This window comes from Protomyctophum bolini, assembly GCF_963924005.1.
Source record: "Protomyctophum bolini genome assembly, chromosome: 5".
In the NCBI taxonomy this organism is placed as follows: domain Eukaryota; kingdom Metazoa; phylum Chordata; class Actinopteri; order Myctophiformes; family Myctophidae; genus Protomyctophum; species Protomyctophum bolini.
The window spans coordinates 33,925,168-33,947,388 of NC_137866.1; the positions used below are offsets into that span (position 1 = coordinate 33,925,168).

Below are 22,221 nucleotides of genomic sequence, written 5' to 3' on the forward strand. Positions count from 1 at the left end.
CTCTCTCGCAGGGCCGAGACTGTATTAGGAAATATTATTAAGAAGAAGGGATGGAGGTAGAGTACTCGTTTACTTGTTTGTGTGCGTGTGTGCGTGCGTGCGTGCGTGCGTGTGTGCGTGTGTGCGTGCGTGTATTTGTGAGTGAAGCCTCATCATCTTGTAATTATATTAACAAGACAATAATAATAAAAAAATATAGCAGTGAACGATGAATTTGTTCAGGTGATTTTTGAAGATCACACTGATTTGCCGTCCACATTAAATCTCTGAAAGGTCAGTCAGTCTCCGGACCATCGATCATCGATATAGTCAAGACCTGTCTGAAGACATTAGACTCTGCTCTGGCTTATGGGGATCCAAATCCAATACATTATGGATGTTAATTAGTGAAATATTCAAAGGAATTAAATAAAGGGCAGTCAATACTGGGAAGTGGATAAATGTTATGACTTTATTCCACTGACTCAAGGATTAGCTTTACTTTATCTGAATAGGTGTCAGTATTAAAGGAGTCTTATAAATACTGCTAGTCTAGTTACATGTAGATGCTGAACACAGAATAGTTATTTCACATTAACATAAGCCTCAAGACCTTCACTCACTGGGGATAACATTTAGGAACGATGGACAGTCTCTTATGTGATTCAGCATTCTGTAGTGTATTATGTATTTGTTAAAAAACTACCTAACAATTTTAAACTCTAGTAGCGATATTAGTAGACATTGCTTATACTGTAATAGCAGCAGCAGTATTGCAGAAATGCTAGTCTACTACTGTAGATATTAGTGTAAAATATATAAAAATACTATGTTTGCTTTTATTTTTAGCTTGTACACTATTACCAGAATAGGCCACTTAATATTAATACTTCATATGCACTGTGTTAATAATCTATTGCTATAAAGCAATATATTCTTAGTATTGCTATATATAAGTGTGTTTGACACACATTACAGCACAACCCGCCGCACTATAGTACACATGCAGTCAAATCCTCTGGGATTCTTGAGTTACAAATGGATAGATTAACAATGATGCATTTTCTGGGTACATACAGTAGCCTAAGTAGTATTAACCAGTCCAGGAGGGAGGACTTGTGATGCTTCGTAGACCACTATAGAGAGAACCTGATCTGCTGTATGGGATCTGTATGAATGGTGGTATGACCTAGTCCATCTGAACGGGCTAATTACTATGGATACTGACTGTAAGATTATAGTATAGTAGTAGTAGTATGTACGTACTGTATGTATAACATAATAGTGTACACTGTACAGTATGTATGTGGACTGTACTTGGTCGTTGAATGAATGAGTTTAAGCTATTTGATGCGTTATGTCATACAGGCGTTCCAGTTTGGTCATCACCACAAAGATCTTCTGGGGAGGAAAGTAAGTAGCCTCTCTCTCTCCCTCTCTATCTCTATCTCTCTATCTCTATCTCTATCTCTCTCTCTCTCTCTCTCTCCCTCTCTCGCTCCCTCTCTCTCTCTCTCTCGCTCTCTCTCACACACAAGACGTTAATAAAGTAAAATTCCAATCAATATAATCATGCTGACTTGGTTTCTTACTTGTTTGCTTTCCAGAGCAGAAACAGAAAGAGGATTGTCCAGAAAACATATCATTGAAGGTGAGATATAATCGCCAGTAGTTACCAGCAATTTATTACACTAGACTAGACCGGTGCCCGGCCGTAGAGCACCGAGTCGGTAACGATGGAAGTTGGAGATCCACGCCCCACCCGGCTATGCAATACCCGTTGTACCCGTGTCAGAGTACTCGTTCCACCCATCTCTCTGTGTCCCTTGTATGCCTGTATATTCCTATACAGTATATGAAGTTCTGGACACGAGCCCTGTACAGAGCCCGGGCACTGCACTCCCTGCGGGGGTGTGGAACACGTATGTCAAATTTGAAGTCGGTGGGGCGAACGGTTCTCGAGTTACGTGGATTACAGCCATACACACTTATGTACAAACAGACGTACAGAGACATGCATTTATAGATACTATTCTATGTATTTTACAATAAATGACTGCATGTACACATGTCGTGCGTGCGCACACACACACACACACACACACACACACACACACACACACACACACACACACACACACACACACCATATGTGGGTCCAAGAGATAAAAGGGTGTCAGTGGTTTGATGCATATCAAACTGGGCGTCCTTCAAATGAACAAAAAACCCGTTAAAAACAGTGTTGTTGTCATGGTAACAGGTCTTAGAGCGTCGCTGGAGAGACTTCAGCTGGAATACGTGGATGTGGTGTTTGCAAATCGCCCAGACCCCAACACACCCATGGAAGGTATGCACACCCATCATGTTAACAACACACCCATGGAAGGTATGCACACCCATCATGTTAACAACACACCCATGGAAGGTACTAGGCACACCCATCATGTTAACATAGAAAGATCTAAATCTTAAATCTTCAGTTGCCGGTCCAGATAGGGGTTGTATTTTGTCCACGGTACAAGGCACAGCCATCATGATGAGGTCATTATCTGATGCTCAAAAGCATGGCCTTGCGGATGAAACAGAATACATTCTAAGACCTAAGGTCAATTCTACAAATGCCTTCTATACTACAGTATCAGTAGTTCTCACACTGCGGCAGCACGGCACGACACACGCAAGCTTATACTGTATATCTGCATATTCTTTACCCGCCTTTTCTCCCCCAATTTAGTCGTTATGCCAAATAATTCCTCCCCACACACACACCTCTGTGTGGTCACTGCTGTCGTAGCCTACTGACTCACCTGCCAGGAACGCCCATCAACCTCTCCGCGTGTCCAAAATCGCCTGCCTCTCATTGAACATTTATTAGCAAGGCACATTAGTCGCTTGAACGCTTCTCGTGTGAAAAGGCCTTTACTCAAACAAACACACACACACACACACACACACAGAATATTAGACCATTCCTTTCTATAAAATGTTTAACCCCGTAGAGTAGTTGTATCTCAGAGAGTGTACAAATGGGTCCATATGCCCTACTCCTACTAGTTTTCAAAAGGAGTAGTGCCGAACAGTATGTAGAGGATATCATGTAGTGTTTGCATGCTGTGTGTTATTTGTGACATTGATCATGCGACAGTGTGAGCTTGTAACACCGCTTTGCGACAAAGTGTACATCTAGCTATAAGATACTATAGTAGTTGTTTAATAGTCTGTGCATTTCAGGCTGCAAAAAGAAAAATCATTAGTAGCCTATATTTAAAAAAAATAATATATATATATATATACTTGATATTCTGTGGTGCACAGAGTTCTATTTATTATGGGTAACCAAACACAGAGCAGATGGGCGTCGTTAAAGTGACCTTGTGGACAGCTGTAGACTATATTGTCACCCTGATGTTGTCTACTCTATAGAGATAATTACCACCACAGGCCACCGTGTCCTGTATCTCACCTCTGCAATGACTCAGCATTCAGGCAAAGCTCTGCATTTCTTGGCAGCCACTTTGAAGTGCTCAGGGACACGCGAGGAGACAAGATGCCGCAGTCATGTCTTGCGAATGTCATGTTTGCTTTCACTCCAGACAGATTATTAGCTGTGGGCATAAGTGCAGTATGTGAGTGACAGGGTAACCACGGCTGAAGCTATAGCTACAGAACATGGCTCGTTTGGCTGTAGATGAAAATCCATGCACGCAGAAGGAAAGCTAAAGTAACGGCTGAAGTACTTGCAAGGGATCTAGACTGGACAAGAGTGTCTAACTTGAACAACTTTAAAGTACAGGGCTACAAGAAGTTCCACTAAGCTGGCGTGGTTCAAAATTGCGGTCCGGTTGAAATTTTATTGTACCTTGTAGATTAGTCATGTACTATGCATTTTATGTTTTTCTTTTAACTGCAATGATGAGCCTGCACAAACAAGAAGTTGTTACTTGTAATGTGATGTGACAATAAATTTGATTCAAGATTCATTAGAGAATGCGAGAATGCCTGTCCCTACTACTTTCTACTAGTAGTAGAGTAGGGGGGCCAATCAGAGGCAGGCGGGGGCGGGCCGTGTAGCCCTGTACCTCCAGTTAGATACTGTGGGTATATCACACGGAAACAATAGGACATCAGCTACTGTATTCACTTTGTTTAATTAGTTTGTTGTGCAGTATGCCATGTGATGTACTTCATCATGCATGCATGGCTTCATGTTTGCATGCATTAAAAGCTTTATGAGAAATATTGACTTTGCCCTTATTCGTATTATTATTAGACCGTGATGGTACAGTAGTTGCTAAGCAGGCGCCAGAAATGTGCATATGTTGATTAGGGGTTTAAAATTGGTCGCTGCCTGCCTTTAATTCCCATAATCCACTGAAATAACATTATGTGCGTTGCCATGCATGGTGGGGAAACATCCGAGGGTTTTTTTTTGTCTTCTCATTCAGAGATTTCTTCACAATCTTGTTTTGTTTTTGTCACCAGGAGACCCATTTCACTCCACAAAGTCCAGAACATTCATCATAGAAGGTACATGGTACCCTCAGTGAATAGTGTTCTCTCCAAAAAAACAACAGCATTTTATGGCAGTGATTTCCTATAATTACTGCAGCCATGTGCCGCTTTTCCTTTTTCAAAACCCTCCTCAAATCCATAAAATGCTGGACCTTTCCCCCCCCGACTAGTATTAGCAGTAGGTGGAATGCAGTAGAATGGTAGAGATTGATATATTTTAATAATGGATCTTTACAAACAACAACAGCAGCAGCACATTTTGGAGTTCATCCACTGAAAGGGGTCTCTCATGACCATTTATTTCTGTTCATTTACTTTTTTTTCTTCCCCCCCCCCGTGTTCTCATTTTTTATTTCAAAACTGTCATTCTCCCCCTCCATATTCTCTGGTTGTGCTTGATTTGTACAGATATCCTATGTTTTATTACTTATTATTATATTAAGGTCTACATACTTTGATATACATTGATATGTTGCATGAGGTAGCTCGAGTGTACTGTATGCATGTATTAGGGGTGTAACGATACATTTTAACAACGATTCAATATGTTGCCGTTTACATTTCGATATACTTCGATTCTTGAAATTAAAATAGATTTTTCGATGCAGTTATTATATCGTTACACCCTGTGTGTGTGTGTGTGTGTGTGTGTGTGTGTGTGTGTGTGTGTGTGTGTTGCACCTGTTGAAGGTCAATGTCAACATAACTCATGGAAAAAGCCCACCACACTGTTAATAGTTATTATAATAAGCCAGTGTTATTGGACAGAGGTCACAGTAGAACCTCATTTCTTATCTTTAGGAATTTGTTATCGTTACTCATACAGCAGTTGTATTTCAAATAAATGTCTGGGTTGGCAGTAGTGCCTAAGATATTGAGAATGCTACAACCTTTGATGTAAGAAATGTGTTGAACTCAGGATTATGCCCGGTTTATTCTAATGCTGCGTTCACATGGGATTTATTCTAATGCTGCGTTCACATGGGATTTATTCTAATGCTGCGTTCACATGGGATTTATTCTAATGCTGCGTTCACATGGGCAGACGCAAAGGTCCGGAATCCAAAGGAAAGTACTCACACCTCGAAAGAACTTTCAGGTGCTGAACAAAAAGATACGTATACAGAGAAGGAGATGTAGTCTGCACACCGTTCCATAGCTCCCACGGGAAATGGATTTATTTAAGGATGACAACGTTTCAACCCCTTATGGGTCTTCGTCAGGTATCAGGTATCATACCTGACGAAGACTCATAAGGGGCCGAAACGTCCTTAACAGATTTACTGCTCCTGGCGGAACGTTCCGTCATAAGGAATCCAACCAGCAACTGCTTCTGGCGTAATGTTCCGTCTGATAAGCTTTGTTATTGATATCAAACCGGATCGCTGATTTTTTTTTCCCCCCTTTTTTTTGGCTTGGACTTTCCTTGTTTGCGCAATCCTAGACCGGATTGCGCAACTGCACTGTCGTCCACCTCCCTTTATACAGGCTGACTGAATAACTCAAAATCTACGGAGCTCTCCATTGTTTGGATAAAATGTTCGGAGGTCTTTGATGATTATCTGGTGGTTTAGATGGAAACATTGGCGCTTTCTAGAGCAAGGATGGCTTCATTTTAGATGGAAGCTCCAGACAGGATGTCAGTCCAGCGTGTGCTGCATTGAAATAGGCTCGGCAGTCTGCAGTTGGCTCCGTGTCCAGCAGGATGCAGTATACTGTATGGGTTAAATAAATACATTTCCTGTGGGAGCTACGAAACAGTGTGCGGACTACTTCTCCTTCTCCAGATGCAAAGATCACAAGTGTGGAGCAGCTATGCATGCATCATTGCATCGCCACATCGCTGGCTTCCATTGACAATGAATGGTAGACTATCTTTGCATCGCCACATCGCTGGCTTCCATTGACAATGAATGTATCTTTGTGTCTGCCCGTGTGAACGCACCATTAGTTGTGTGTGTCGTGCTGAAAATAAGCAGATCTACAAGCTTCAAACATGTCACATTGATACGTGTTGTGGGTTTGTAGATCATCTCCCTTTGAGGGGGAAGATAAGCAGAGCAAAGATATTTTTTTAATATAATGCACATTAATGTAGGCCATAGATAATAGAATGAGATAAGAAAGAGAATTATTAGAATGCTGGAAGGAGCTGATGGAAATTTAAAGATTATCACCATGGCTAATGTAAATTATACAAATGAAACATTAATGATAAGAGTTTCAGGGTGTAAACAATAGCACAGTTCCCTTGAACCATAGAAATTGAAAAGTATTAACTTCTATAGACTGTATGTATGCCCTTAACGTTCTAACCTTTCTGAAAACGTAAAGTTATAGTTGCGAGCTTACAGAAATATCCATATCATTAGCCATCCTTTATTGCCAGTTAACATTGTTTTCAATTTGCGTTGAGCCCTTGTTGACAGGGACTTTCACATATAGCTACTAGCAACAATAGATGAAATGGCCTTGACATCTGAGGGATTTAAAAACGTTAACATATCTGAGGGGTCATGTTCCCTTTGTGTTTTGATTGGCCACCATGCTAATGCTCTTGCCTCCAGTTTGATCTGATAGATATAATGTCACTGCATTGGATTCAGCAATGGGCCATCCACACATAACACCCACACATAACTACAGTATAATGACAATGGTGTGAGCTATTGCGACGACACTCTGTAAACATGTGGAATGTGAGGGAATGTGAGTGACGTGTTGAACGTGACACCCTGTCAATTGGGACAGATTTTCATTGGCTGTCATTGGTGTTTCTATCATTCACTCAATTCACTCTAACAGTGATCAAAACCATATTGCTGTCATCATCATCGTTGTGTTAGGATGCGGTTTAATTAAATCAACATACTGTAGTGATAGTTATCATTAAATATATATCATTCTTGATGTGGTATAAAATACTGGGTGGTGAATAGTAGTCCTCATGGCATTGATACATTATAATACTAATACTAAACACTGACCAAGCTAAAATATAATCCTCGAATTTAAAGCAATTCATGTGATTCATGAGATTTGGAAGGGGAAAAAATTGTTGAGAACCAGCTGGCTAGTCACAATCACACTATTTAGATTTCCTTTATCAACTGGGCATCTCAAATCTAAGATTTGACAAAGCTACCTCCTTCTATATACACATCCATACTGTAGATTTACATTATGATTCATTATACAGACACACTATAGATCATTTAGATGATATGAAACTGAAATGTACATACATGGGCATAGACTGATGTCTTCCAAAGTATGTGTGTGTGCGGGTGTGGGCTCAAAACCTCAAAAGGCGAGCTGTGGGTGGGGCTAAGGTAAGGAAGGCCTGACTGACAATCTACACACAGTAAATACTGAAGATGTTTCTGTGTAGTAGTCCAAAGGTCATTGTCAGGACGTACAGAGGCCTTTCACGCTACTATAGTTTTTTTGCAAAATGACCCCTTTCTTTGCCAATACAAAAAATGCCCATACAGTACACTCACTCACTTGCTAACAAACACAATTGCATGTCCTTTCATGCAGAGCATGTCTGACTGCAAAGCTAATGTATTGACCCCCTTTCTCTGTGTTTAACTGAAGTTCTTTTTAATATTGCGTAAGGCCAATCTTCATCAAGCCTTTTATTCCTAAGGGTCACTCTCACCTTTAGAGACAAACCAGTTTGTCTGCATGTGCTACCATAATGGTGTACTATAGCGCAGGGCCCATAGAGTTCTTTGTTGCCCCTTGTGTTTGCTTCCGTCCTCGGCTGAGTAGTCGGCTGAGTGAAAGTTTTGAGATCCGATAGATATACCTCACCATTTAAGTTATTTTATTTTTGCTATGCCCGGTTTGAACACGTACCGCCTCCATCCCTCTTTCTCCCTCCAGTTCTCCCTCTGTTTCTGTCTAGTCTAACTGTTATTTCTGTTTGTGTGCAGTAGCTACAGGTAAACGCAATAACACAAACACCTCAGCAAATGAGTAGTCTCTCAAGACAGACACGTTGTCTGCCACAATTTTCAAATGTTGCCTCATGCCCATCCGTACTTTGGAAGCTATGAAAATTAATAGAACATAAATAGGATGTCATGTAATTTCTCCACTTCAGTATCGCCCGTGCAGTCACATAAATAACTACTACCGGAAAACCAATTTTGACAAAGCCTAGCTAGCTTGCTGCTTACCAGAAATGAAAGTTCTAAAATATTCGAAAATGTATTTTAAAATACATTTGTGAAAACTGTCGTGGTTGGTCCAATATCGTTCCAGTCTGAAGAGCAGATGTCAGATTCCTCTTCTCTTTTACATTTACTGGGTGGAGTTACACTGTCTATGAAGCAATTGATGATTGTGGAAGAGATGGGCTATCTTGAGAGACTGGTAAATGAGGGTTACAAAGCATATTGACAGCTGGGTTCTGGTTTTGCAAGAGTGATCCCTGTCATGACTAACTAATTATGTACTGTACGTCTAGTCAACCCATTCTGATTATCCATTTACCTTTTGAAGGTAAGGTGAATTCATTATCGTAACACCATTGTGAGACCAGTGAGGGATTTATTGGTGAGAATGAGGGGCGACACACTTGCCTTAGAACGCTTTTTCTACTGGAAACAAAATAATTTGTCATAGATTGGTGTGAAAATAAAACATCACAACAGTAACAGAACTGCAAGAAGCTGACAACTTTGTACTCCTTATTTACTGAGATATTTCTGCTTGCTATCTATCTATCTATTGTAAATAAATGTCACCTATATAACCTCATTGTTTTGGGTTGTTTTGCTTCATAGAGACGGTTAGAGCAATGACCCATGTGATCAACCAAGGCATGGCCATGTACTGGGGCACGTCGAGGTGGAGCTCCATGGAGATCATGGTGAGTTCACGTTTGAATAATTTATTTATGTCCATATAAATGATGATGATGATGTGATGCAGTGCAGTAGCTCACGCCGCCTCGGGACTCCTGAATCGACCTCTCTGACCTCGTCTGTGACCCGTGCTAGGTCCCTGCATTTAGGTCCACCTCCTCAGTGTTTGTGTTTACACAAACACTCAAAAGCTGGGCATAGAAGGAGCTATTGCGCCCCTCAAAAACAATGCTTCCTCCTTATTGGTCGGCTACCACTGATGGCTGATACGGAATAATGTTTTGCTAACTGGTTGGCCCGAGGGCCAAGAGCCCAGCCATCTGAATATGAACGCCCCTCACAAGTTCACAACTAAATTGTGCACACGAGTCAGCCAAATATAAGAACTAAATGTTTACACCTGAAGGCTAGCTGTCAAATGGTGTGCACCAGCAGTCAGATGATATTGCAGCACGTTTGGTTAGAAAGGACTACATGATTGCCTTTGCAGCAGAATGCTTATGAAGCAAGACTTGAAGGTGGATGTGATATCTCTGCATGGCTTAACTGCGGGAACTCGGAGTGCTGAGGGTGCGGCCTGACCCCCACCACCGGGTGGCGTACCCCTCGCAGCCCCACCCCCAGGAGTTTGAGAATTAACTTCATATTGATGCAAAAGAAATCTGTCACAACATTCTAATAATAATGAAACTGAGGTAGAGGAAATAATAGATATTAAATATTTTTAACCTACAACTTTTTTTTGCTATAATTGTCCATCTGTGACTGTGTCCTGTGTTTATGTTCTGATGGGCTGCCGTGCACCAATACTGTTGTGTTTATGCAATTTTGTAACGCATGTACAACGATGCATGAAGACCCCATTCTCATAATATCCACATCCTGACATTTAAGTCTAAATAGTGTGTCATTAAAGTGTCATTAACCCATTTTGACCTGCGATCAGATTCTAAAAATGTCTTCTACATCCTGACAGTTTTCTGAAAAAGCTATATTTCTATGTCAATCGTTCTTCGATTTTTCAAAGATAGCAGACCTACAAGCTCGAGCTTGTAGATCTGCTATTTTTCAATAGCAAACACCAAAAGGGGTTCCCGCCCAAAATGGGTTAAAATCCTCTGTAATGTGCTAAGCATGATAGTTAATTATATAGTCTATTTTGTGTATCAGTCTATTAAAGGTTTTTAATGGAAGAGTCTTGTTTTTCACTGCCTACGGCATGGGAAAGAATATTATATCCTTATTGCCTGTCTTATTAAAAAGCCAGAATTGTATTAGAATAAAACAACAGCCTAGTAATTCATCAGGCTTTAAAACTTAGATTGCATGTTTTTGTGACAGTGTAGCTGTCCATGGTGCTGAAGGTCCATGACTCTGTGGTCTCTGGACTTGCTAGTCAAACCATCTTCCCACAGCTATGTCGCTTTGGAAACATTGTAATCTGCTCAGTGGTGGAAAGTAACTAAGTACATCTACTTAAGTACTATAATTAAGTACAGTTTTGAGGAATTTGTAGTTTACTTGAGCATTTCCAAATTCCAATACTTTTACTTCTATTCCACTACATCTCAGAGGCAAATATTGTACTTTTACTCCACTACATTTATTTGAAAATGTAGTTCTGCACAATGAGTACTTTCTACTTTTGGTACATTAAGTACATTTTGATACCAATACTTTTGTACATTTACTCAAGTAAATTTTGAATTCCGGACTTTTACTTGTAACAGAGTATTTCTATAATGCAGTATTGCTACTTTTTTTTTAAAGTAAAGAATATGAGTATTTTTTCCACCACTGTTGAGCCCTCAAGAGGCGTTTGTTGAAGGCATTGAAGTTGGGGTTCTATTCCTCCCACATTAACAGTTTCTCTCACAGAGATACTGTCAGACACAATACCCACATATCGTCACTCTTAAGACCATTTAAGTCATTGACAATAATATAAAGTCACAACACCAACTTTGATGAGGCAGTATTGCATCGTTTTCAAAATGAGGTTTTCTTCATTTCCTGAGATACAGTATGCAAATATAAAGTGACAAATAAGAGTACTGTGGACCAAATTATTGTCATTGGATGAGACGCACGCACGCACGCACGCACACACGCACACACACACACACCGCACACGTGCACAACTCATCAACATTATGCCAATTTGTCATTCAGGAGGCGTATTCCGTGGCTCGTCAATTCAACCTGATTCCACCCATCTGCGAGCAGGCAGAGTACCACATGTTCCAGAGGGAGAAGGTCGAGGTTCAGCTCCCAGAGCTCTTCCACAAGATAGGTGAGCGTATCTATCTGCTGCAGAGGTCGGACGTGGACGGAATGTCCACATCATCAAACGTGTTGTTAGGTTAGCTGTCACAGTATGAAAAATTAAACAAGGGTTTGCGTCAATGTGCCCCGTTTGTGTGTGCCAGGTGTCGGAGCCATGACATGGTCCCCGCTGGCGTGTGGCATCATCTCAGGGAAGTATGACAGCGGGGTACCGCCATACTCACGGGCCTCGCTAAAGGTAACGTTCAAACCCATGTAGATAACAGAGTCAGGCCACACAGTGTAAATGGACCTAAAATGGACCTTTATGGGTCCCAATGGACCCTTATGGGTCCATTTAATGACACCGTTTTACAGGTTCCATTTACCATTCACTGTGCAGCCTCCTGGTTGATTCACCGTGTTGTGCATGTGTGTGGGGTTTGACTTCATATGTTGTGAGCTAGTAGATTTTCACCATTTAAAATAATTCTGTAAAGTGTCATCTGAAAGCAAAAACATTTACGGTTGTAAGAACCTTATTTGAAGGATAGAGCCGTAGCATACGGAAGCAAATCCAGAACCTGTGTGTGAACGGGGGGGGGGGGGGGGGGGGGGACTGTCAGAGGAACTGTGTCTCTGTCCTGAGCTCTGTGTGCTGTGCCGTCTGCAACAACAGGGCTACCAGTGGATGAAGGACAAGATCCTGAGTGAGGAGGGGCGCCGTCAGCAGGCGAAGCTGAAAGAGCTGCAGGCCATCGCCGAGCGGCTGGGCTGCACTCTGCCCCAGCTCGCTATCGGTAACCAAAAACACCCTGCCGCTCTCTCTTTTTCTCTCTGTCTGTCCGTCCCGATCCTGTGCGTACTGTACGTATGTACAGTACAGCCGCCCCCTTTATTCCGTCCAGTCGTTTGAAAGTGTATACTCCTTTTTTTTTGTGTTCTTGTCTTGTTTTTCATTAGTACTATAGACGAATAACAGTTTAAGTCCACACTCATTATCCGTCAGGACAACTAGGCCTTTTTGTGGAGGGGTCAGAATAAAAATTGGACTTAAACTGTTATTCGTCTATAGTACGATTTTATTGTGTCTTTGGTGATGGAATTCAATGCGTGTTAACAGGCTGTCCCTGTCAGTCGTTTAAAGTCTATTGCTTTGTCACAGGCTAGATAAAAACGTTGCTTTTATACACACTAGTACATCACTATGCGCACACACACACACACACACACACACACACACACACACACACACACACATCCCTGTGGTGCTCTGAACAGATGGCTTCACTTCTCATCTCTGGTGAAAACTGATCTAGCGTCTCCCCCTCTATATCGCTTCCCACAACAACAACAACAACAAATATACACACAGAACAACCAGACACGTGCACATGTGCACCTTCAACCAGGAGTTTCTTTCATAATGCTGTTCTTTGTTGTGATTGTAGCTTGGTGCCTACGAAATGAGGGCGTAAGCTCTGTTCTACTGGGAGCCTCCACCACCGACCAACTGATGGAAAATATCGGAGCGATACAGGTGAGGCAGCACGCACGCACACACGCACACACACACACACAGACACACGCACACACAGAGTTAGGGACCATTATGACAGTCATGGATTCATGCATTTGAAGTCACCATTCATTAGAGGCCGCCCCATGCAGGGGCCCAGGGGTAAAGGTAAGCCTATCTGCCCACCATCTGTGGTGAGGCTCACTGGGGTTCCATTGCTCCATGGTGCATCCGGCTTGACCTTATGAACAAATGGCTGTGTTCACTGGTGGGAAGCCGGCACGGGAGAGGGCAATCTGTCACTGCAATGAATGAACCTTATAGAGCATTGCGGCCCCCAAATGTATATGCATTTGGCCGCAGACACTCCCGCAGACCCCCCCCCCCCCCCCCTTACCTGTCTATTTACTGTACCCTATCAATGAAGGCAAAAAACGTCCAAAACATATCTTAAAAATAAATAAAAAATCCTACAAAATGACAAATTCACGTTCAAATAGCCGATGTACGGTATAGTGTTAAGTGATCAGATGGGTGGGCCATGAACGCGTTTGAGATTTTCAAGTGTGCTCCAGAAAGGGTTGAGAACCACTCTGTTAGTTAGATAATGCAATGTTTCTTCATTAAAGGACCTAATAATCACCCTCGTCATTAAAGCACCACATACAGTACCATAATAATCACACACACATTATGTACACACAAAACGGATAGGAGGAGGAGGAGGAGATGTTGAAGAAATTAGCTATGCACCCGAGAGAGGAGCGCAATAAGTTTATCCCATTGACTATGACTGCATGATTATTAATGCTGACCATGTTCCAAATCATACCGTTTGTTTGAGGAAACCAATCATTTCCATTGATTTCCAGTTAATTTACTGAAATATGTTGAGATAGCTAATCCAACAACAAAAATTACTTGGATGTTCTCATCTAAAATAGTTACTGGAGAAAAGGCTGTTTTACAAACAAAAGTCAAACTGACATCCATGACTCCTTAACCATGCAGTTTAGCCAACATTAAAAGTCTTTCGTGTCTGAATTTCCTCAGAGGGATCAATCTTATCTTTCCTCTCATCTTCAGACGAGTTCCGTAACGTTTTAATGACTTTGGCCAAAATGCAGCAAAACTAAACTAAAAAATAAAACTATTCATGCGACGCAGATCATCAATTTAAGCTAAAAATAGGAAATACATTTTGAGTAAAAGGGGTTAAGTATGTGTGTGGACTGTGGGTTTTATAAATATTCAACCAAAGTATTGTGACTGAATAATAATTACATTTTGAACACATGTTGTTTTCCCGATTTAGGCCACAAGGTTTCCACCCGACATTCTTTCCTTTAGCAAAAGCAAGCTGATGCTATCGCTTTCACTTGAGAAGCTAATAAGGTCATGCTGAATCTATATGGTCAAAGGGAAAAGATTATACCGATTTAGCATCAAGTGTCATGGCTGTCAGCAGCAACAACTGTCTTGGGTCTAATTTGATTTCTGGGAGATTCACTCAGTGTGCTTTTTTTCTCCCAACATTGTTGGACCCTAAAGCTATTTATAGCCAGATGGGGAAATCTCCTCGCTCGGGCACAGAGCTCATTTGTTCAGCATCATGTCCTCCTCCCATCCATTTTGTTGTTTACATAATGTGTGTGTGATTATTATAGGAATGAGAGGTATACAGTACAGTATACATTAGCTTTGTCTATTGTATGTTTGCACACATTTTGTAGGTCTTTTTTGTTGCCATTTTGACTATGAATGAAACACATGAAATAAAAACAAAATAATGATCATGCTGCAATCACACCGCCATTCTCAATATAAAGATTCTGTCACTAGATTTTGCTCTGACTGAACAAATCTATGTACACTCTTGAGTCTTATGAATAAAATAAAGTAACAGGTACTGTACCTGAAGAGAATTTAGGTTTAAGATAAAACAGACTCTGAAAGGGACTTTGAGCCCACATGATCTGACTGAAACCCAGCGGTTCAAAGGCACCGGTGTCATTTGAGATCTATTTCAGCTGAGCTGTAAGTATACTGTACCCTAGAGCAGGGGTAGGCAACCTTAGGCACGGGTGCCAACATTGGCACAGTGAAGGCATAAGTGGGAGTGAGAGGATTTTTCTTTTTAAAAGAACATAAAAATGTAACTCTCTCAAATGCATGCAAATTCTGCACAATTCTACAATGAAATGAAAATGTTGGGTCCATTAGTTCAGTGGTCACAGACCAAATAATTTCTGCCATGGTAAAAATGTTTAAAAAATGCCCACTTTGAGAACCACTCCATTAGCTTTGGCCCAGGTGGTATCTTTCTATCACTGCGCTATTATGGAATATGCATAAGTAACTAATAATTCAATATTTTGTTTTCTATGCGCCATTTCTTTCACAGGTTATTCCAAAGTTATCTTCCTCCATTACGCACGAGGTAGACAGCATTCTGGGGAACAAGCCCTATAGTAAAAAGGACTACAGAACCTAGAAGACTACAGATCCCAGCGGGGGACCATCTGCGATTCAGCTGCTTATGATTGAGACCCACCAAGGCACATAGGAAACATATAAGCCATTTTAATGAAACAGAGTTGGGACAGTTGGCAGAATACACACAGTAAAATCTTGCGTGTTCATTAACTCTCATAGTAATGAACGGATGAAATAACGGAGGGTTTTATTGTGTAGAAATCAACCAACTGAACATTTTAGTGTTTCCAGGTCTTCTAAAGACCTTGATAAGTGTATGGTTTAGAAAATGCATTAAAAAATCCCATTCGTTTGAACACCCTACTCCGACATTCAAAGAAAAAAGAAAAAGAAGTATAGAGGAATATAGAGGAAAATACTGATAAGCTTTTCTGTCCATTGTCTAAATCACTCATGCACTTTATAAATAAACTATTGTAATCCTTGAGCAGTTCCTGGGCAAACCAAAGCTGTAAGATACATGTACAGTACAGCATGGACGGCAGTCTGTAGACAATGAAGACAACAACAAAAAGCTTTGGAGATACCGGTTTAAATTGTGTTAATTATACTGTATCACGCAAATGAATAAAACATTGCAAAGTAATACTGGAATACGGAACAGCATTTCCTCTTTAACTTGGTGAGCTCAGTCTCCCTTTAAGTGCGCGCATTGAGTGATGGCTGGTTTTTCGATTTCTTTGCCAATTGTTTTAGCACATAAAAATGTTTCAGTTGGGCTCTGCACAACCTATGGCATAAAGCAGTATTTTTCTGTCTCATTAATCAACCCCAAATTGCAATTCACAAAGAATCCATTTGACATCCGAGAATCCCCCAAATTGCCCCTTTCTCAATTTAATCTTCAAGGGTTTCGCAAATGGTGCACTATAACTTGTGTCCTCAATAGTTGCCAGTAAACTCTGATTTATTAATTACTTAGTCATCTTCCGTGCTAAAAAGAAAAGCTGATATCCAAGCTCACAACCCATCACAATGAGACACGTTGTGAGCTTGTACATGAGCTATTTTCGACACACGACACGGTCGTACGATAGAGAATATGAGCATAACCATAACCTAAGTAGGGGCTAATGGAGTCTGCAAAGCACTTATCCACACACAGGCCTATGAACCACCTTCCTCTTGTCTCCTCCAATACAAGCGATGTTAACCTGAGTGCTTATTTTTCCTTCCCTGTGTGTTATTCCACAAGACAGGGTTTTGTGATCGCTCATGCAGTTTAATCAAAGTGAAGCACTAGCTCTGCAGTTATGTTATACAAATGGACACAGTGTTGTGTTGCTGTTGCCTCTCTCAGCACTATGTATACAGTAAATCTTTCCAAACTGTAGTTGTACGTATCATAGGTGGAGGTTATACAGTACATGCACTTTTCCTTTGGATTTCATATAAAAAATATGAATGATCAATGTCGTGACGGACTGGTTCCCTATTGAAATTTGACAAGCCATCTGCTGGCTAAATGCAGATACAATTAATTTCCCTATACAGTACATTTAGGTCTATGCAGAACATATACTGTATGAGACATAATAGAGCTCACATCTTGTCATATGGTGTGTGTGTGTGTGTGTGTGTGTGTGTGTGTGTGTGTGTGTGTGTGTGTGTGTGTGTGTGTGACAGAGAGAGAGAGAGTATGAGAGAGCATGTGCTCCAGTGACACTGCACTGTTGTTTAAAAAGAGTCAAATTTGTTTCCATCAAAGCCAAAGATGTGCTGACGTGCTTACAGTAAATGCATAACATAAAGGCACTGAGTTTAGCTTCTGAGCTCATTTTAAAGAGGCTACACCAAGCATAATGAGCTGTGAGGCCGTTTGCATGTGTACTTCATGAGATCCCTTGGTGAAATGTGATTACCTGAAACATCATCTGGCATCTGCTCAGTGCTCACCTTCATCCTCCCATGCAGTTAAAGTGTGCCTAGGAGATCTAATATGGTGGTGGACTCATCTTGGTGTGTGTGCCCCATTCACCTCCCCTTTGACCTTCTCCCACCAGGACAATTGACCCCTGGATGAGCCCCCAAAACGTGTAGCCACCCAAACTGGGATATTAGGCTTCTGGTATTCTGACTTCTGAGCTATAGAGGGTGGCTTACCAGAATTGCATACAGTGGAAAAAGTCTCCATCTGTGGCTCTTTTTCTGATGTTTTAGTGCCCTCTTCAGGATAAGTTACAGAGAAATGCATGAAATCATTCAGTTCCACTATAGCCTATACTGTATGTAAATTGCCAGTTTGTCATGACGTTGCGTTACGTTGATATCCTACCGGAATATAATTTGTATCAAGAGGACTATATCTGCTTTACTTCACGGTTTTATAAAGACCGGTAGCATATAGTATGATATTCAGAGGCAGTTGAGGGTGTCTGATGATAAGGTTCCAAAATGTCTCCCTGCTTCTCTGAAAATAGAATATTATGCCAGACTATTTTCAGTGAAAGATATTTCTTCGCTTTCCGTCCTCTTTTCATCTTTTTCATGAGAGCAGTGCACAAGATGATCCATAAGTATTTTCTTTACTGAAAACTTGCCAGAGAATAAATTTATATTTAGTAAATATTATAGTAAATCCTTATATTATACATTTGTGTAAGCGTACAGTATATAGTTCCATGAATCCTCATCAACTACCAGCCACAAATAGATCAAATTGACACTGAACATATAATGGTGAATGCGCTTTCAGGATACTAGCTTAATCCAGTAGTTCAAAACAGAGGCCTCTATATTGAGTCCTAGATCACTTTCGCATGGAAACTAAATGATATGAAAATAATCAGCATCTAATACGTCTCATTGTTAACTTTAAGAAGAAGAACAATTATTTTAACATGTGTTGTCCCTTTCGTTTGACTTGCTTGATGGGCTTTGATCATGTGACATGAGGTAGCGTCAGGTGACGTGTGTCGGCGCCATATAGTCATATCCCTCCCCTTTTATATTAAGAATGGTGGTGTGATTGCAGCATGATGCATTTCTCAAATCACCCTTTAGGTATAACTCACCATCCGTCTGGTGAGGTACAGTCAAGGCATGTACACTTACAGTAGAAATAGCACTGATGATGACATGAGGCAAGTCATGCCATTGACGATCATCTCTCTTGAACTATAGCTACACGTTAAGCCACTCACTAGCTAAAGGCTGACTCCATCGTCAGACGCCGAGTGACACTGTCTGTGTGACAGTAATTAAGCTTATAAGGCAGCTGAAAAGTCTTGCTGAGGACACACAACTTTACTTGATTTGCTGAAGCTATTATATAGGAGCATATGGGACAATGCTGGGTTCTGAATTTGTTTCCGTTTATATTAGGCGACCATGTTATATTTTTCGTAATTTAAACTACACTAAAGGGTGATTTATTAGTTGCACGGCGGTGTCGTGCACCCAACCTATAGCCGACGAGCACAACGAGCTTGTAGGCGATGAGTTTTAAGTACTTCTATTTTCAGCGTGCAACACCGGCGTACAACCAATTGTAATGGCCCTTAAGCAACTGCTTTATTTAATTATTTATTTTTAAAATACTTTTGCATGATATTTCTTCTCTGGTGCCATCTTCCATTAGTTTAATAATTGACAACGTTTTCATATTATTTCCTCTCTGTCACAGTTAATATACTCATAACTACTCACAAGAAACATTTCAGATGATCTATTTTTCACCAGTGTTTTTTTTTTTTGCCTCATTAAGATTTTCCCACATTAAGCCTTTCACTGTAGTATGTCCTGGAAATATAGTTGAATGCTACTCTTGCATTTCATGAAGACAAAATCACAATAATGCTATTTCATGGTCTTATTTTTCTAATTTCACAAAAAATAAATGCATATTATGAGGGGGGAGTGTATTATAGTTCTATAGCTAATTGTACATTTGCAATCTCTCCAAATGATGTTAAGGATTGTCAGATACTCTATGTATTGTACTGAAGAGTGTACATATGGAGTTGATGTGTTATTTTTTTATTTCGGTTTGCTTTGTATTTTCTTTTCCTGTGTATATTATATGAGCATTGCTTACAGTATTGTGATTGGGACAGGAGCTAAAGTTATGTGTAAAGCTTGAGAACTTGTAAAAAATAAAATAAATAAATGCTGTAATAAAATCAACATTTTGAAATCAATGGAATTTTGAAGTTGTTTATCGGGGGCTTTAAAGGACTTTGTGTGATTGGAATACAAGATGACAGCCATTTGCATTTCCTAACAATAAATCTCAACATGTGGCAAAAATAAACTGGTTTGATGCTACCCTGTCCTATTGCAAGGCCTATATGTGCACTGCAGAGGTGGAAGAATGAATTAGGCTCATCCTTTACTTAAGTAAAAGTACCAAGATAGCTATATAGAAATAAAACCTCAATTACAATTAAAGGTCCTGCATGAAAAATATCTTACTTAAAGAAATGTGCATAAGTATTAGCAGCAAAATATACTTAAAGTATTAAAGTAATGCATGCATGATGATACATCAACTACTTTGACAATAAGTCAATCACTATTCCACACAGAACTATCATTCATTATGTTAGACACGGGGGACAGTACTACTACTCTGTTTATGGCTCTGTTGATGTCTGATAAGGAACTGAAAGCCATCTCACTTGGTCTTATGTACATATGGGCCAAGCACCCTAATGTATTTGTTAGTTGTCAGTCACTTTTGACAAAACTACGAAACTCACAACAATTGGAAATTGAAAATACCAACTTTGAACAGGTATAACGCATATGTCCTGCACAAGGGGGTTCCACTACCACCGCGCCGGTCCGTTGCATTTCAGGAGCATCACTGGTATGAGGTAGAAGGCAGGCAGTAGAGCAGACTCAGTCTGCTCCAATAACTCCTGTCCTGTTTGACCTACACTCCTACAGCCATGAAACCTCATTACACATATGCATCTCCTGAGGAATAACGTTGCCACTGTGACCTACTGTAATATAACCTCTCTGACCCTTAGATTTTCTGCTATTTTGAATTTTATGAAAAACGGTTAAATCCAAACACCTGACATTTTTTAGCAATATACTTACACAAAACCTTCTATGCACAAACTATGGACCCATATCTCTGTCACCAAAGGGCGAGGTCATGTGCACGCATTGGGTGGCGGTAGACTGCTGGGCGAGCGCTGGTGCTTTGGCATGGGGGTCAGATCAACATATGAAATTAATTCTGTACTGCATGGATGAGTGTACAGGGTTTGATGAGGTCTGGGGGGGGTTTCCATCTACCTACGCCTCTCAGCCATTATAAAATCCACGGTAAGCTGGGACCTTGCGTGGCTTATTGCTTTTCTAAAACAGTTACAAACATATAGCAATATTAACCTAATAAAACTAGTAAATTCACAAAAGTAGCTATGCTTTGCGCCCACCAGAGCGAGCCACACTTCCTTGTTTTGCTGGCTATGTGACAGGAGAAAGGAAATAACAAACTCACACTAGGCTCCTGGCTAATTGAAATGATCAAGAGCCAATTAATAATTGTACCCTGTCACATGCAACTCTACCTTCATCATCAACAACAATACAATAGCCATGAGAGAGAGAGAGAGTGAGAGAGAGTGAGAGAGAGAGAGAGAGACAGAGACAGAGACAGAGACAGAGACAGAGACAGAGACAGAGACAGAGACAGAGACAGAGGCCTACATATAAATTGGTTTTGCTACCAAGCCTCATGAAATAAACCAATACAGCCACACAACTCACAACCAGCTGACAAAACACAACACACATATTATTGTGGAATAACATCAGTCTTCAATGGTGGCTATTATGCCAAAGCTCTCTCTGCCTCAGCAACACAACAGCAGAAACAACACAACATAAGACTGTATAGATTCACATCATCACTCATCAGCATTCAATTCCATAATCAAAAACCGTCACTGCATTGGCAAACCAGACTATCATAGGGTTATTTATTTATTTTACCTTGAGCAGTCTTCTACCGTGATAGTGTCAAACTTTGGAACTCGATCATCACGATTCCTCCAGGCTCCAGCGACGTCTCCATAGGTTCCTATGCACTTAATTCCTCCCGGTGTAGAAGTGACCCCATGCTCATTTTCCTCCTTTTTGTTTTTATATTAGGCTATGTAAAATAGGATAGGCTATAAAAAGTGAAATTAGGCTACATATAGGCTAATTAACTGTATGCTCTGTTGGACTACTAGTAAAGCAGCTAATAAATAGGCATATCCTTGTATGTAACAAAATCACCGGGAGAATCCAATCAGTTAATTGGAATGACCAAGACAGCCAGTCATGAAGATAAATTAAGTTCTCTTTCAGCTGCTTGTCAGGCGGCAACTCTATACTCAACTCCCATGTGATAGAATGTGGCATAATTGCATTACAAGTTTATTTGCTGCTACTTTACTTACAAATATAACAGTTTGCCTTGTGTCAGTGTCAACCCTAACCCTAGGCTACAGCTTGTCTCTAGTCTCTGCTTGTTTGCCACAGGTGTGTGTAGCCTGTGTGGGCACTGTCTAGTGAGCTAATCTAGTGAGCTAATTTAAGACTTCCAGTGGACGATCTCTTCAAAATAAG

General features: G+C 40.6%; 1 protein-coding gene across 2 annotated transcripts in view; it reads left to right on the forward strand.

Moving 5' to 3' along the window:
• LOC308315983 (voltage-gated potassium channel subunit beta-2-like) overlaps positions 1 to 19,787 on the forward strand; it is a 59,833-nt gene extending 40,046 nt beyond the window's left edge. Inside the window, exons 5-15 of one of the 2 annotated variants that reach the window (XM_080764274.1) lie at positions 12 to 56; positions 1,348 to 1,392; positions 1,587 to 1,630; positions 2,240 to 2,326; positions 4,462 to 4,506; positions 9,288 to 9,373; positions 11,541 to 11,661; positions 11,798 to 11,892; positions 12,313 to 12,433; positions 13,085 to 13,173; positions 15,557 to 19,787. In XM_080764274.1, the coding sequence (XP_080620400.1) occupies positions 12 to 56; positions 1,348 to 1,392; positions 1,587 to 1,630; positions 2,240 to 2,326; positions 4,462 to 4,506; positions 9,288 to 9,373; positions 11,541 to 11,661; positions 11,798 to 11,892; positions 12,313 to 12,433; positions 13,085 to 13,173; positions 15,557 to 15,646 (868 nt within the window). In that variant the 3' untranslated portion in view covers positions 15,647 to 19,787. The remainder of the gene's footprint in view (positions 1 to 11; positions 57 to 1,347; positions 1,393 to 1,586; positions 1,631 to 2,239; positions 2,327 to 4,461; positions 4,507 to 9,287; positions 9,374 to 11,540; positions 11,662 to 11,797; positions 11,893 to 12,312; positions 12,434 to 13,084; positions 13,174 to 15,556) is intronic. The other variant, XM_080764275.1, reaches the window with a different exon arrangement.
• The last annotated feature ends 2,434 nt before the right edge of the window (positions 19,788 to 22,221 follow it).